Below are 17,938 nucleotides of genomic sequence, written 5' to 3' on the forward strand. Positions count from 1 at the left end.
CACATTCTAGAAGTTGTAAAAGAAATTGTTAAAGTCACTCTGCGCTTCAATTTGGAAAAAATATTCTGTTGCCTTCAAGCCCAGAGCATGATGTATGCTAGAGTACAAAGATTCTACAAACATCACATTTGGCTATCCAAGTTTCTGGGGTTAGGCACAGATTTTCTATTCTCGTCAGGATGTCCCTCGTGTCTCTTACACATAAGGAAAGGCTAATCACACATTTTCTCAGGTGTTTGTCCCCAAAGTTACTCGCTTTCTCAGTTAAATTGTTAATCCCCCCAAAAACGATAGGTCTTCCTGTGGGAATGTCTCAGTTCTTGTGGACTTTGGGTAGCATATAAAATCTAGCTACCCTTGGATCTTTTGTCTCCAAATACTCATATTGGTTTTTATCTATCGTCCCCTCGTTTCGAGATTGTCTGAGGAGGACATTATACTGTTTCAGGTATTCTTCTGTTGGATTTTATGGAAGTTTCAGTTGGAGTCAAGCAATGGTTTTAAGGCTTCATGGGTATACATTTCCCTTGGCCATAGTACCACGTTACTCCCTCTATCTTAACACAGAGTAACACAAAATCTTGCAGCAGTGTTTTTTTTTTTTCCCCCAGCCAACTCATGGCTATATGAATTGTCCTTTTTGACTTGTCTGTACTATGAATGCTGGTTTTATCCAAAAAAGGTATGAAGGGTATACTAAAACAATAAAAACATGTTTTATAATCTACATATTGTTAGTGCAGAGGTCGCGTGTCCCGACCATTGCCTAGGAGCCGGGACGCCGCGCCTCCCGCCGGGCACCTAGCAACAGGCAGATGCCGGTCGCAAGGTCTCCTGGTCCTCGCCCGGCGCCTGGCAACAGGCTGACACCGGGCGCTGGGAGCCGCCGCACTCCTAGGCAATGGAGATGCTAGAAGCAGAAGCCGTTCCCCGTTGCTTAGTTTTGGTAGTAAGTGCAGCAGGGCAGCTGCACTTAGTTGTTAATCAGGTCTATGATTAGGCATAGCCCATTTATATTCTCTCCCAGTTTACCCCCAAATCGCTGGTGATAGTTCCTGCTCTAAGTGAGAACCTGTCAGCCTGTGAACACTCGTGATTCTGAGACCCTGTCTGACTGCTATCCTGATCGGATCAAGCTAGCCTTGTATTCAGGTTTTGGTGTGGAATTTCCACACAGGCACTCTTTGCCTATATTTCTTTGTCTCCACCTTGTGCATTGTTGCATTTATATTTGATTAAGTTGCTTATGACATCCTGTGCTTTGTTGCATTTACAAATCATCTGTGTTACATTCATTCCATCCTGTGCATTGTTGCATTTACAAATCATTTGTGTTATATTTATTCCAGCCTGTGCATTGTTGCATCTGCAACATCACCTGGGTTAATTTATCTATGCATTGTTGCACTCCTGTGCACTCCCTATATACCTCTCAGTCTGTGCCTTAACATTGTAGTAAGGATGTGTCTGGTGAACGTCTCACCATACTGCATTTACCCCTGCCAAGCCTCCGATAGTCGCCTTGTACATACAAAAAACCTGGGGGCATCGGAGTATGGTGTGGACCTAATTCACCCTGGAAAAGTAGCTGCTATAGGGCAAGCCTAGCATTGCAGAAGGCTAAAAGACTGCTGGACAGTGGGTAATTGCGTGAGCGTCACAAGGCCTATAAACCTACAGAACTGAGTGTAAGCATAACACATATGCACAGTTAACTTTATTGAATAATATGCACCATAAACATGCATTCATATTTTGTGAGTAAACCAGTATGCAACCTAGTAATTTTGGCTAGGAACCAGTGGCATGAAGCATTACCTAATATTCAGAATGCATGACTTATATTAAAAATGTACCAATGGATTGTCATGCTACATTCTCTTGAATTGTATTGATCCGGCCATAGAATTGCTGAACTTACAGTACAGAGATGACAGCCCCATTATTTATAAAGCAGCATTATTTAAAATGTATAGACTGGAATGTTATCGTTATTTATTTGTTAATGAGTTTAAAATGTTGGATGATTTCATAAGCATGTTTGGCACAAATATAAGCTTTTTACTATCTGCAAAAGTAGACACACGTGCTCAGATCACATTGATGAGTGTAATTGGATCACCAAGAAAACAGAGAATTAGCAAAAGGACAGACGCTTAAAGTTTATCCTATGCTAAGCGACCGCACAATGGCTCAGACAATTACTAAATTCATGCATACATGGTATCCTCATAACCAAAAGTAATTGCCATATTCTGACACACCGTTCCCTAAACGGATTACATACGTTTCCCCGGCGGATGGGATGCCGGCTGTCAATATTTATTTCAACAGCTGCATCCCACTCGCCAGAATGCTGGCAGCGGGGCGAGCGCTGAGTCTCCCCTTGCAGGCTCAGTGGCTTGCTGTACTTGCCACAGGATCTATTCCCACTATATGGGTGTCACGGACACCCACGAGTGGCAATAGCCCTTGTGTGCCGGTATTCCGGCTGGCGGCATTGTCAACAGGCGGGAATTTTGGTGTTGGTATCCTGAACGCTGGGATCCACACAGCTGGCATTTTAACTGCATCCCCCCTAAAATCACAAGTTTAAAGAGACAATGGATTTACTGGGGGGGGGTGACAAACAATTTATTTATTTATTTATTAATTTCAAGAAGGTTTTTTTAATTATTTCAACAAGCTTTTAATAAACGGTGATGGATTCTGTTAAGGGGTATTTCAACTTTACTGGCACTACTAAGAATTTACACTCACAGAGGTATATGTAATAGGGTCCGAGCTTGCCGGAGTTGCAAGATATTGGCCGAGAATGGCTGTATTTTTATAGCGACAATCATGTACTGGTTTTGCCTTGTAAATTATTGCCTCTTGAAAAAGAAGTCGATTCTCGCCAGACATCCCACATCTCCGGCAAACTCGAACCAAATTATATATCCCCAATTGTATTAAGACAAATAGGTGACAAACCGGTTTTGTAATAAAGCGCTGGAAAGGGCAAAAGTAACTGAAACAGTTATATATACAAAAATCACCAAAGTATGACCAGCTCCAGTTATCTATACCCCCGTTTTTACTACCAGAAATGATTTGCATGTTTTTCAAAAGCCATACATCTTCTATCATAGCAAAAGAGAAAGTCACTTCAATTGTTCCACAAAGATTTTGCTAGTAGTGTCACAACTCTTCATGCGAAGAACTGGCCACAACTGTTAACTTGTACAGAGATGAAGAAAAGGAACCTGGTCTGTCGGAAACTGGAAGAGAGAAAAAGGGAAGACATTGAGCTGTTAAGAAAATTTGTGTAATATTTAACTTTTGGAGACATCACTTTTGGGGATCTAAAAGTTTAGGAAAGAAGGCAACATTTGTTGTCATGTCTTTCAGCCCTTAAAATAATATTTATTCATAACCAATAAAATACTTAATATACACGTAAACAATAAAAATAGTAATTTATCAATAAATGAAACTTAAAAAGATATTTAGAGAACATTGTAAAATTAGTAAAGGGCTCAGAAAACATGGATTGAGACAGGAGGCACTCGATGGCCAATCGTAGTAGACCCGATTGAGACCCCTCAATGTGATCCCTGCTGTCTGGCTGTTCCAGGATTGAGTCTATTGATCAGACCGCTAGAGGAGGGGATCGCCTTAATGCAGAGGTTCTCAAACGTAGTGCTCAAGGCACCCCCCGAGGTATAGATTTTAAGTTTATCCATGCTTGGCCACAGGTGACTTAATTAGCACATCAGTCAATTTGATTTAATCAACTGTACTGTGCTATGTATATGCCTAAACCTGGTCCGTTGGGGTGGCTTGAGGACCACATTTGAGAACCCCTTAAGTGAAGCTGAATCTGTATGATTTATAAACTACAAACACTTATTATGTGTGGTCTATGGAGGGGAGGGGGGGGGGGGGGGGGGCAAGGCACACTATCTCCCTCCCCCCCTCGGCTGTAGTGGTTATCGTTCTAGTGATCTCTATATGTCTCTTGCTTTTTGTGTGGTTTGCTAGCATATTTTGACCTATCCTCTCCGTTTACCGCATTCCATATATGCTGTAAACCAGCTAAATTGTCCAAGTGGTTTAGGACATAAACAAACATACAAACAAAGCACTGTGCAGTGGAGACATATATATATATGGGTTTGGTTTGCAACTCCATACAGACGTCGGGATCTCGGTTTTTAGATGCCCAGAGGAAGAATAAGGGGGGCGATGGGGGGGGGCGAGTGCAACGGAGCCCCTTGCAGGATCGGTGGGAATAGTCCCTGTTAGTCAGCATGCCAACTGTCGGGATTGTGAGAGGGCGGGACCCCGGCGTCGGTATTGTGGACCGCTGCTCACATAACTACATCCCATATATACGTCGTTGCCAGGGTTTACATTTTATTAAAGTTATCAATTGAGTTGGATAACTAATACTACATGGTAGCTTAGGATCTCTTCCAACACACCCATGGGGTGCCCAGTGTTTTGTTTTTTGTTTTTCTTGGGGGGGGGGGGTGGAGGGGTGTCACCAGTAGCACAAATATTTTGTTTTATAACCACTTTTACATTGTGAGCTGGGTTTAAAGATGTCCTTCTGTTCTCAATGTTGCTATTCCGAGGCTTTTGGGTACACAATATTTTTTGTCTTCCAACCTCCTTTTCTGCCAGTTATTTTAGTTCACTGAGTTATGGTTATTTCTGTCAGTTATCACAGATCATGAAAGTTTTTTCATCCAAATCCATCCAGTGGAAGGCCCAGATCATGCTTCCAGTGTCAAAGTTTGTTTGGCGTACACCAACAAAATGTCCGACCAGGACATCAACCAATTAGTATGTTTTCTTGGACCCACTGTTATCGCTCTGAAGTTTTCATCAAAATCCATCCAGTGGAAGGCCAGAACAGGCTCACCGGGTCAAAATTCTGCCTGCTGATCACTAACAGGCGGTCCAACCATTACCCCAACTACATGGTAAAACTTAAGTGTGGTAAAATTGGATATCAGAAGACATTCTGGGATCCAATTTTACCACTCTGTGAAGTTTTCATCTAAATCCATCCAGTGGAGGTACCAGAAACTGCTCCCCGGGTCAAAGTTCTGACCAGCGTACACCAGCAGGCAGTCCGACCAGTACCCTAATTCCCTTGCCTAAAACCTGGCAAGGATCCAAAGCTGGTTTGCACAATCGGATAGACAAACTAATGAATTTTATACATTACGTTTAAGCATTTTTTTTAATTTGGTAAGGTTGAAATATGAAAAAGGAGATTTATGGTAAGAACTTATCTTTGTTAAATCTCTTTCTGCGAGGTACACTGGGTTCCACAGGGATAACATCGGGGTGTAGAGTTGGATCTTGAGCCAAGGCACCAACAGGCTAAAAGCTTTGACTGTTCCCAAGATGAACAGCGCCACCTCCTCTATAACCGCCTCCGTGCACAGGAGCTCAGTTTTGTTAACCAGTCCAATGCAGTAGCAGGTAAAAGAGACACAACCGTTAGTAGCCACATATACCACATTCTCGCGACGGGAGAAGGTACCAGCGGCTAATGCCATACAAACCCAAAGAAGCTAAGTGCGTCAGGGTGGGTGCCTTGTGGAACCCAGTGTACCTCTCAGAAAGAGATTTAACAAAGGTAAGTACTTACCATAAATCTCCTTTTCTGCAGCGGGGTAGACTGGGGTTCCACAGGGATAACATCAGGGATGTCCTAAAGCGGGTGTAGCATGGCTGACCGGCGGTTTCCTGACCGCCGGTCAGCTTATCGACGCCGGGATCCCGGCAGCATACCAACGCCGGTATCCCGGCGGGGAGAGGCGAGTGCAGCAAGCCCCTTGCGGGCTCGCTGCGCTCGCCATGCTGCGGGCTCGGTGGCGACCTACGGTCGCCACGGGTTCTGTTCCCATTCTATGGGTGTCGTGGACACCCACGAGTGGAAATAGTCCCTGTTGGTCGGCATGCCGACCATCGGGATAGTGGGGGTCGGGAAGCTGGAGGAGGTCATGTGATCGTCGGTCACATGAATACCACCCCCTAAAGCAGTTCCTCATGGGAGGGGATGCACTGTAGCGGGCACAAGAACCCGGCGTCCAAAGGAGGCATCCTGGGAGGAGGAAGTATCGAAGGCATAGAACCTTATGAGCGTGTTCACGGAGTACCAAGTAGCCGCCTTGCACAATTGTTCAAGGGTTGCACCATGTCGGGTCAACCAAGAAGGTCCAACAGACCGAGTAGAATGGGCTTTGATGGTAGCAGGAGCTGGAAGACCAGCCTGTAAATAAGCATGTGCAATCACCATTCTAATCCATCTGGCCAAGGTCTGCTTATTAGCAGGCCAGCCACGTTTGTGAAAACCAAAAAGGACAAAGAGGGAATCAGATCTCCTAAGAGAAGCTGTTCTCTTCACATAAATACAGAGCGCCCGTACCACATCCAAGACCGCTCTTTGGAGGATAAACCTGGAGAGGTAAATGCCTGAACCACAATTTCCTGGTTAAAGGTGGAAAGTCAGTTTGGGGCGTGGAGCTCCCTATATTGCTCTGGTTGGGCCGCCTTGGGGCATCACCACCTTACATTTACTTTTAACACTTATATCACATTGTGTTTGTTTAATATTTATGTAGCATTTTTCACATATCTTTTACACTTATAAACACTGCTCAGCTAAACGTTACATTCTAACACTCTGACACTTTACTGCTGTCCTCTTTTTTTTTCTTTTACATTCAGCAGCCTCTTTCATTTGATTAACACTGATCTTTCACTCCTATCCTTTTTCTGTGTGGTGCCCTGGGGTGGTGTGGCTGGGGTGGTCTGGGGGTGCTCTGCGTCCTGGAGGTGAACCCCTATAGTGTTAGGGACCTGTCCAATGAGGTCACCGTAAAGCAGGTGGGCAGGCTCATATACTGGCCAATATATGCCAAGAACCTCAAATATTATATTCCGGTTATAATAATTTTAATGGTATATGGTGCACCTGCACCCTTTGTTCCTATGTTGTAGTAATGTAGTACTTAGTCCTAGCAAGGTAGCACATCCCATTATAAGCAGCTAGGGTGTGCAGTCCAGGCCCCATTTCCATAAGGTGGAAAGACGAAACAACCTTAGGCAAATAACCAGGACGAGTTCTAAGAACCGCCCAGTCACGGTGAAAAATCAGAAAGGGTGACCGACAGGACAAGGCACCCAAGTCTGAAATCCGTCTAGCAGAGGCAATAGCCAGCAAAAACAAGACCTTAAGAGTAAGCCACTTAAAGTCCACAGACAAAAGAGGTTCAAACGGAGACTCTTGTAGGGCCATCCAGAACAACCGACAAATCCCAAGGAGCCACAGGAGGAATATAGGGAAGTTGAATCCATAAAACACCCCGAGTGAAAGTATGAACGTCAGGCAGAGTCGCATTTTTCTCTGAAACCACACCGACAATGCCGAAATATGAACCTTGAGGGAGGCCAGACGAAGGCCTAAGTCCAGGCCCTGTTGTAGAAAAGCCAAAAGTTTGGCAGTAGTGAACTTGTATGCATCATAATGGTTAGTCGCACACCAGGCGAAGTAAGAATTCCAGACCCTATAATAAATCTGAGCCGAAGCCAGTTTACGGGCATTCAACATAGTTTGAATGAATGACCGCCTCAGAAAATCCCTTGGCCCTCAGAACTGAAGCTTCAAGAGCCATGCCGTCAAAGCCAGTTGGGCCAGATCCTGGTAAACACAAGGGACCTGAAAGAGGTGGTCTATCGAGAGACTCTGCAGGTCTGAGAACCAATGCCATCTGGGCCACGCTGGAGCGATTAGAAGTAGCATTCCTCCTTCTTGCTTGAACTTCCTTATCACCCTGGGCAGAAGTGAAACCGGAGAGAACACATACGGCAGCCGAAAGTTCCATGGAATTGCCAGTGCGTCCACGAATGCTGCTTGAGGATCCGTTTTCCTTGCTCCGAAGACCGGAACCTTGTGATTGTGTCGAGACGCCATCAGGTCTACATCTGGTAGGCCCCACTTGTCCACTAGGAGTTGAACGACTTCTGGATGAAGGCTCCACTCTCCGGCGTGTACGTCCTGATGACTGAGGAAGTCTGCTTCCCAGTTGAGGACTCCCGGAATGAACACTGCCGATATGGCTGCCAGATGGCGTTCCGCCCAACGAAGGATTTTTGACACTTCCATCATTGCCATGCGGCTTCGAGTGCCGCCTTGATGATTTATGTACGCCACCGTGGTGGCGTTGTCTGACTGTACTTGAACAGGCCTGTTCTGTACTAGTGGCAGGGCTAGCGTCAATGCATTGAACACTGCCCTCAATTCCAGAATGTTTATCGGGAGGAGAGATTCCACCCTAGTCCACCGACCCTGAAGAGAGTGTTGCTCCAACACCGTGTCGCAGCCCCGCAGACTGGCATCCGTCATCAGTAGGACCTATTTAGAGATCCAGAAGGGACGACCCCTGCTCAGTTGCTGGTCCTGTAGCCACTAGCTCAGCGACAACCGGACCTCCGGAGTCAAGGAGATCATGCGAGCTCTGATCCGGTGATGCAGGCCATCCCACTTGGAGAGTATTAACCTCTGCAGAGGGCAGGAATGAAATTGAGCGTACTCTACCATGTCGAAAGCCAACACCATGAGGCCTAGTACTTGCATCGCCGAGTGTACCAACACACGTGGGCGAGAAAGGAAGCATCTTATCTTGTCCTGAAGTTTCAGAACCTTCTCCGGAGACAAAAACAACCGCTGGTTGTGGGTGTCCAATAGCGCTCCCAGATGCACCATGCTTTGAGCAAGGACCAGGGAAGATTTCTTCCAGTTATTGAGCCAACCGTGGGCTTGCAGGAATTGGACCATCAGTTCCAGATGACAGAGGAGAACCTCTGGAGGAGTTCGCAAGGATCAACAAGTAATGCAGATACAACAGGATTCGGATACCCTGACGGCGGAGTAGAGCCGGCATGACTGCCATGACCTTGGTGAAAATTCTTGTAGCCGTGGTCAGACCGAAAGGTAAGGCTTGGAATTGAAAATGTAGGTTGCCAATAGCAAACCGCAGGTATTGCTGATGCGACACTGCAATAGGTATTTGCAGGTAAGCATCCTGCATGTCCATGGATACCATATAGTCCTTGGGCTCCACAGACAGAGCGAAGCGTTTCCATACGGAATTTGGAAACTTTCACAAATTTGTTCAAAGACTTGAGGTTGAGACTGGGCCGAGAGGACCCATTCGGTTTCGGGACTAGGAACAGCATGGAATAGTACCCCCTGACTCTTTGAGCCAGAGGCACCGGTATTATCACTCCTGTATCCAGGAGAGATTGTACCACCAAATGGAGAGTTTTTAATTTTACCCGATCCAAAGGGATGTTTGTTGAGCAAAACTGGCGAGGGGGACGTTTCTTAAAAGAGATGGCGTATCCGTGAGTGACGACTTCCCTTACCCAGGCGTCCGAAGTGGTCTGTAACCACGCCCAAGCAAACCGTAGATGTCGGCCTCCCACCCTGGGATCTCCTAGGGGGAGGCCCGCCCTGTCATGCAGCAGGCTTGTCTGTTTTGGAAGCAGGCTGATGGGCAGCCCAGGCACGGTTAGGTTTGGGCTTAGAGGTTTTGGAAGCGCGAGCCTGTTTCAGGTACGCCTGACCCTTTGCTTTACTTGGAGGTCGAAAGGAAGTACTCTTAGCCTTCGGAGCCGAAGGAGAAGTACTAGGCAAACATGCAGCAACAATCTTGTTGAGATCTTCCCCAAAAAGAATGTTTCCCTTAAATGGGATCACCTCCAAGGTCTTTTTAGAGTCCAGATCTACAGACCAGGACCGCAACCAGAGGATCCGGCGAGCAAGAATAGACGTAGTAGACGCTTTGGCCGCCAGGATACTTGCATCAGATGCCGCCTCCTGAATATAATGAGAGGCTGTAATAATGTATGAAAGACACTGTCTAACATTATCAGGAAATTTAGACAGTAGTTCCGCTTCAACTTCCTGAACCCAGGCCTCTATAGCTTTAGCAGCCCAAGAGGCCGCAATAGTGGGCCTATGCACAGCTCCAGCAAAAGTGTAAATGGATTTCAAGCAACCTTCCACACGCTTATCCGTCAGTTCCTTCAGCGAAGTGACGGTAGTGACAGGCAGAGCAGAGGACACACCAGACACGTGACTTGTGAATCCACCGGCGGAGGTGTTTCCCAATTTTTACTTAACTCTGCAGCGAGGTGATAACGAGCTAGCATCATTTTAGACAGAGAAAATTTCTTTCCTGGATTTTCCCAGGATTCCTGACAAATGTCAACCAAGTGGTCAGAATGAGGTAAAACTAATATAGTAACCTTCAGACGTTTAAACTGGTTTCTTAGAGGTAGCTGGAGGCTCTTCATCATCATTGATTTGAAGAATCAGCCTGATAGCCTCCAAGAGGTCAGGAACATCCACTTGTGTCAGAGATTCCCCATCAGAAGCATCTGCATCAGTGTCTGAAGGGTCAGTGTAAGCGCCATCTTCATCGGAAGAGGTATCCGAAACATGTGTGGATTGTGATGAAGTAATGGACCGTTTAGATGACCCCTTAGTCTTCGGCGGGCAAGAGTCAGGATTTTGCTTAGCCAGAGACTGATTTAAATGCTGTAACTGAGAGGACAGAGTATCTGCCCTTGGCGGATTAACTGCTGGGACAATATGTGGCTGTAATGGCACAGGAAGTCCCATAGGGGGTGCAAGCCTAGTTACTAGCGTAGTCAGTAAATTAGAGAAACCAGCCCAAGGTGGGTCTTGATTTGCCACCGTTGCTGCAGACTGACCATGGGGTATAGAACCCCCAATACCTGAACCCTCAGCTGCTATGTTTTCCTCCGAGTAATCCGTGGCGCCAGCACTGAATGGTGCAAGATCAACCATAGATCGACCACCCTGTTTAGCAGACATTATATGTAAGCGTAACCTAAGGGTGTATTAGTACAATAAAAGCAGACAAATTACCTGACAAAAAAAACCCTGTATAGTGTGACTGCAAAGCAGAGCACAAACAGAGGATTTAAGAGGTATGTGGTGACTGTAAAACACAGAGAAAAATACCAAAGTAGTATATCCTGTGAAACACTATATTATATGAGGACCCGGACGCATTTAACCGGTTCCGGTATGAATGGTCGACCATGTTATGGTCGACAGTCATTAGGTCGACCACTATTGGTCGACATTGACATGGTCGACATGGACACATGGTCGGCACATGAAAATGGTCGACACATAAAAAGGTCGACATGAGTTTTTTTAACTTTTTTTGGTGTCGTTTTTTGCGTAAAGTGACTGGGAACCCCAATTAGTGCACCGCGTTCGCTCGCCATGCTTCGGGCATGGTGCCTTCGCTCCGTTACCGCTTCGCTCGGCATAGATTACCGTTCCAATCGTAGTCCACGTGGATCGTAAAGTATGGAAAAGTTCCCCAAAAGAAAAAGTTAAAAAACTCATGTCGACCTTTCATGTGTCGACCATTTTCATGTGTCGACCATGTGTCCATGTCAATGTCGACCAATAGTGGTCGACCTAATGACTGTCGACCATAACATGGTCGACCATGTGAACGGATACCCATTTAGCCCCCCTCAGGGTACAGAATATAGGGATAGCAATATGTGTGAGATACACGAAATAGAGATAACACAGCAGCTATTGGCACACACTCACATATACAATCCAGAAAATGGATTATAATTACCTACCGGTAAATCCTTTTCTCGTAATCCGTAGATGATGCTGGGGTCCACATTAGTACCACTAGGAGCCACTGGCATTTTAAGAGTTTAATAGTGTGGGCTGGCTCTTCCCTCTATGCCCCTCCTACCAAACCCAGTCTAGAAACTGTGCCAGAGGAGACGGACAACTTCGAGAGAAGGATTTTACACAGATAGTGGCGAGATTCACACCAGCTCACACAAACAAGGCAAACCAAGCTAACTAGGTTGAAAACTCCGCAATAGCTGAATAACATTACTGAACCAAGTAACAACGCAGTACTTAACTAAGAACAAAGCAGTACTGAACCAAGTAACCACTGCAGGATAACGAAGCGCTGGGCAGGCGCCCAGCATCCTCTACGGACTACGAGAAAAGGATTTACCGGTAGGTAATTAAAATCCTATTTTCTCTTATTTCATAGAGGATGCTGGGGACCACATTAGTACCATGGGGATGTACCAAAGCTCCCAGAACGGGAGGGAGAGCGCGGAGGCTCCTGCAGAACTGATTGACTGAACTTCAGCTCTTCAGAGGCCAAAGTATCGAACTTGTAGAACTTAGCAAACGTGTTCGACCCCGACCAAGTTGCCGCTCTGCAAAGTTGTAAAGCCGAGAACCCCCGGGCAGCCGCCCAGGAAGAACCCACTTTACGAGTAGAGTGGGCCTTAACAGATTTTGGACACGGTAATACTGACGTAGAATATGCATGCTGAATTGTGAACCTGATCCAGCGAGAAATCATCTGCTTAGAAGCAGGACACCCAATTTTCTTGGGATCATAAAAGACAAACAGAGGGTCCAATTTCCTGTGACGAGCAGTCCTCTTCACATAGATCTTCAAAGGACTTTGATGTAATTGAGGAGTCAGTAGCTACTGGCACCACAATAGGTTGGTTGATATGAAAAGCCGACACAACCTTTGGAAGGAACTGCTGACGTGTCCTGAGCTCAGCTCTATCTTCATGGAAGATTAAATAGGGGCTTTTACAGGACAAAGCCCCAACTCCGACACACGTCAAGCAGAAGCTAAGGCCAACAAAGTGACAGCCTTCCACGTGAGAAACTTGACCTCAGCATCTTGTAAAGGCTCAAACCAATCTGATTGCAGGAAATGCAACACCACGTTAAGATCCCAGGGTGCCGTCGGCAGCACAAAGGGAGGCTGGATGTGCAGAACCCCTTTCAAAAAAAGTCTGAACTTCAGGGAGGACAGCCAATTGTTTCTGAAAGAAAATGGATAAAGCCGAAATCTGGACCTTTATGGATCCCAAACGCAGGCTCATATCCACACCTGCTTGCAGGAAGAGGAGAAACCGTCCAAGTTGAAACTCCACCGTAGGAAACTTCTTGGATTCACACCAAGACACATATTTTTTTCCAAATGCGATGATAATGTATAGACATTACTCCTTTCTTAGCCTGTATCAGGGTAGGAATAACCTTGTTTGGAATACCCTTCCGGGGTTAAGATCTGGCGTTCAACCTCCATGCCGTCAAACATAGCCACGGTAAGTCTTGATAAGCGAACGGCCACTGTTGCAGAAGATCCTCACGAAAAGGAAGAGGACTCGGAACTTCCAGCAGTAAGTCCAGAAGATCTGCGTACCAAGCTCTCCTTGGCCAATACGGAGCAATGAGAATTGCCTGAACCCTTGTTCTCTTTATGAGTTTTAGAATTCTTGGAATGAGAGGAAGTGGAGGGAACACATATACTGACTTGAACACCCACAGTGTTAGCAGGGCATCCACCGCCACTCCTTGTGGGTCTCTCGACCTGGAACAGTACCTCCGAAGTTTCTTGTTGAGACGTGAGGCCATCATGTCTATTTGAGAACGCCCCAAAGACTGGTCACCTCTGTGAACACCTCCGGATGGATGCCCCATTCTCCTGGATGGAGATCGTGACTGCTGAGGAATTCTGCTTCCCAGTTGTCCACTCCTGGAAGGAAGATTGCTGACAGCGCCACTGCGTGCTTTTCTGCCCAGAGGAGGATTCTTGTTACCTCTGACATAACAGCTCTGCTCTTTGTTCCTCCCTGCCGGTTTATGTAGGCCACCGTCGTTACATTGTCTGACTGTACTTGAATGGCCTGATTTTTGCAGAAGATGTGCCACTTGGAGAAGACCGTTGTATACGGCTCTCAGTTCCAGAATGTTTATTGGGAGAATGGATTCCAGACTTGACCACCTTCCTTGGAAGACTTCCTGAGACTTGCATCCGTGGTTTAAAGGATCCAGTTCTGAACCCGAACCTGCGGCCCTCCAGAAGGTGAGGCATTTGCAGCCACCAGAGGAGTGAAATCCTTGCTTTCTGCGACAAACGTATCCTCTGGTGCATGTGTAGGTGAGATCCAGTTGGAAGGACCGAGCATGAAATCTTCCGTACTGTAGAGCCTCGTAGGAGGCAACCATCTTCCCCAGAAGGCAAATGCACTGATGAACCGATACCCGGTTAGGTTTCAAGACATCCCGAACCATTGATTGTATCACCAACGCTTTCTCCACCGGTAGAAACACCCTCTGCACTTCCGTGTCAAGGATCATCCCCAGGAAAGACAGACCATCTCTTTGTCGGCTCCAAATGTGACTTTGGAAGGTTCAGGATCCAACCATGTTCCCTGAGCAGATGAGTCGTGAGAGCAATGGACTGCAACAACTTCTCCCTGGACGATGTCTTTATCAGCAGATCGTCCAGATATGGAATTATGTTCACTCTCTGTCTGCGGAAGAGAACCATCATATCTGCCATCACCTTGGTGAACACCCTCAGTGCCGTGGAGAGAACGAATGGCAGTGCCTGGAACGGATAGTGACTAACAGTGCAAATCTGAGATAAACCTGATGCGGCGGCCATATCGGAATGTGGAAGTACGCATCCTTGATATCTAGGGATACCAGAAACTCTCCCTCCTCCAGATCTGAGATCACCGCTCTCAGGGACTCCATTTTGAATTTGAACTCCCTCAGATAAGGGTTTAACGATTTCAAGTTCAAAATCGGTCTGACCGAACCATCCGGTTTCGGTACCACGAAAAGGTTGGCATAGTAACCCATGTGTTGCATATGAGGTGGAACTGGAACAATGACCTCTGACTTTTCCAATTTTTGGATGGCTTCCTGTAGGGTAGCCCTTTCTGTCAGTAAAGCTGGCAAGCCTGATTTGAAGAATCGGTGAGGCGGGAGTTCTTGAAACTCCAGTCTGTACCCATGGGACACAATATCCTGTATCCAGGCCGGACGACACCCAGACGTGGCTGAAACGTCTGAATCTCGCACCCACCAGCCCGTTCTCTAGGCTGTGCGGTCCACCGTCATGCTGAGGATTTTGAGGAACCAGAAGCAGGCTTCTGGTCTTGGGAACCTGCAGGTGCAGGCTTTTTGGATCTTGCCCGACCACCTCTAAAGAAGGTGGTAGGAGGCTTGGACTTTTTTGTCTTTGCAGTCTGAAAAGACTGTGATGTTGATGAAGAAAAGGGTTTCTTCGTAGAAGGAGCAGCTGAGGGAAGAAAGGTTGACTTACCCGCGGTTGCCGTGGAAATCCACGCATCCAACGCTTCCCCAAATAGAGCCTGACGTGTGAAGGGTAGGTTCTCCACACTTCTCCTGGATTCCGCATCTGCAGACCATTGGCGCAGCCAGAGTCCCCTGCGTGTTGAGACAGCCATGGAAGATATCCTTGCATTCAGAGTAGCCAGGTCCTTCATGGACTCCACCATGAAACCCGCAGAATCCTGTATGTTATGTAAAAACAGTTCAATGTCACTTCTATCCATCGTATATAAGTCCTCCAGTAATATGCCTGACCACTTTACTATGGCTTTAGAAATCCATGCATAGGCAATAGCGGGCCTTAACGCCACTCCTGAAGCAGTGTATACGGATCTGAGCGTAGTGTCAATCTTATGATCAGCCGGTTCTTTTAACGCGGTAGATCCAGGGACAGGTAAAACCACCTTTTTTTTAGACAGTCTGGAGACAGATGCGTCAACTATGGATGGGTTTTCCCATTTTTTCCTATCCTCCTCGGGGTAGGGAAAAGCAACAAGAACCTTTTTGGGACCTAGAATCTTTTCTCCAAGGTTTCCCAGGACTTTTCAAACAATGCGCTTAATTCTTTAGACGCAGGGAAGGTTAGCGAGGCTTTCTTATTGTCTGTGAAGTAAGCCTCCTCAACCTGCTCAGGTGGTGCGTCAGTAATGTGTAACACATACCTAATGGCCTCAATCATGAGCTGCACCCCCTTTGCAAGGGATGCCGCCCCCCTCAGCATATCCCCATCATCGTCTGCTGTGTCAGAGTTGGTATCCGTGTCGGCTTGCATAATCTGGGCAAGTGCACATTTCTTTGGGTATATGCTAGGGGATTTAGAAGTAATGGAAACAGAACCCGACCAAACTTACTTAAAACCTGAGTTTCAGTCTCAGTATGAGCAACCCTAGTAGAAATGTGAGATAACATTCCCTTGATGAAAGCCAGCCATTGTGGCTCAGATTCAGAAGTCTGAGACATGATATTACATTCCTGGGTACATGGAATTGATTCCTCTGGAGAAGATACTTCCTCTGCAGCATAAGACACAGAGTCCCTGGACATGGTTATGTGAGATTTGCATACACACACACACACACACACACACACACACACACACACACACACACACACACACACACACACACACACACACAGTAAAATGTCAGACAGTTTCCTCCCAAGTACCTTCAGAGAGAGACAGAGTTTGGAGCTAGCACACACAGCGCCCCAGAGACAGTTATATAAGAACTGCCTGGCGCTAACTGTGTACCCTTAATAGACTACACAGCAAAATTACAGCCTTCCCACCCCCTTCTACAACCCCCTGGTACCACACAGGAAAGGTGGAGTCGTGTGGAGGGACAGCGCTCCCTGTCAGCATCGCTGGAAGTGGATCTGCAGGGAGAAAATGGCGCTGGTGAGCTGCTGGGTCCGCTCTGAGGAGAAGCTTCGCCCCCAAACATGGTGCATCTTCCCGCACTATTTGAAATTTATACTGGCCTGAGGTATTAAGCTAGCAGCGTTTACCGGAGTCCCTGATAGCCTCAGTGACCAGTGTAAGGGTATTTGCGCTGGCCTAGGGCGCCCCTCATAGCGCTGCAACTGCTGTACCGCTGAGTCTATATCGAAAGTGGTTCTGATCTGCGCTCCTAATAGATGCAGCTGACAGCCTGATCGGGTTACACCATTACCCGTGTTATACAATAGATACAAAAAGGTTCAGGTTGCCTGCGCTGAATGTTACAAATTTATACGTGAAAAGTATTCACACTAAACTAAGGTATGACATATATTGTTACAGCGATTTAAATTATGGACGTAACAATATATGGAACTTCTTGTTATTACACCCAACGGCCTGGTCGAATTGAACGTTCCCTATGTTATACATTGTATATTAGAAAGTCCAAATTGCTTGCACTGAATGATTGACAATACAATCACGGACATTCCAACTAATATCCACCAAACAGTATACCATGTATTGTTATAATGATAAACTCTGAAACTGTAATGGTGTTGTGGGGCTTCCTGTTATTAAATTCGTTACTGGTGCTTCAGCCAGATTCCCCTCTGTGGCTTAACCAGTGGGCAGACACTTACCTTTCTGTGACTGCGGGTGAGAACACTAAAGTAAGTGTCTGCCCACTGGTGTCTGAGTCTGGTAGGAGGGGCATAAAGGGAGGAGCCTACACTATTAAAACTCTTAAAGTGCCAGTGGCTCCTAGTGGACCCGTCTATACCCCATGGTACTAATGTGGACCCCAGCATCCTCTAGGACGTAAGAGAAATTATTACAATCAATAAAACTGCACTGGACTAGCAATACTAAGTACAAACTGTACCCCTAAGTAAAGCTATATAGATATAACAATGCACAGTAAAGACTGGATGTATATCACAGGGTACTTGTACTAAATATCCCTGTAGTAATGCACTTGTTCTTAACTAACACTGTCTAAATGACATGTAGAATACTTAAGTGTCCTGTAAATGCACAGCGCTGATAATGCAGGCGGCTTTACAGAGGAGACATTGCCCAGCAGTCCCAGAATAAGCTCAGCATGTGTGTAATGCCGCCCAAGCGCTGACAGGGAGTGAGGGAGACAGAGATGCAGCTCAAGGGCGAGAACATTTGCAGTAAATAGCGCCTGGGGCTGGGGGAGCGGCTACAGGTGAGAGCCTTAT

General features: G+C 46.5%; 1 protein-coding gene across 1 annotated transcript in view; it reads right to left on the reverse strand.

Annotated features, from left to right (window-relative positions):
* Positions 1 to 1,700: 1,700 nt before the first annotated feature.
* The window catches only part of MYDGF (myeloid derived growth factor), a 45,901-nt gene continuing 29,663 nt past the window's right edge, over positions 1,701 to 17,938 (reverse strand). Inside the window, exon 6 of the mRNA XM_063914926.1 lies at positions 1,701 to 3,260. Within this exon, the coding sequence (XP_063770996.1) occupies positions 3,181 to 3,260 (80 nt within the window). The 3' untranslated portion in view covers positions 1,701 to 3,180. The remainder of the gene's footprint in view (positions 3,261 to 17,938) is intronic.

Source organism: Pseudophryne corroboree, chromosome 1 (assembly GCF_028390025.1).
Source record: "Pseudophryne corroboree isolate aPseCor3 chromosome 1, aPseCor3.hap2, whole genome shotgun sequence".
NCBI lineage: Eukaryota > Metazoa > Chordata > Amphibia > Anura > Myobatrachidae > Pseudophryne > Pseudophryne corroboree.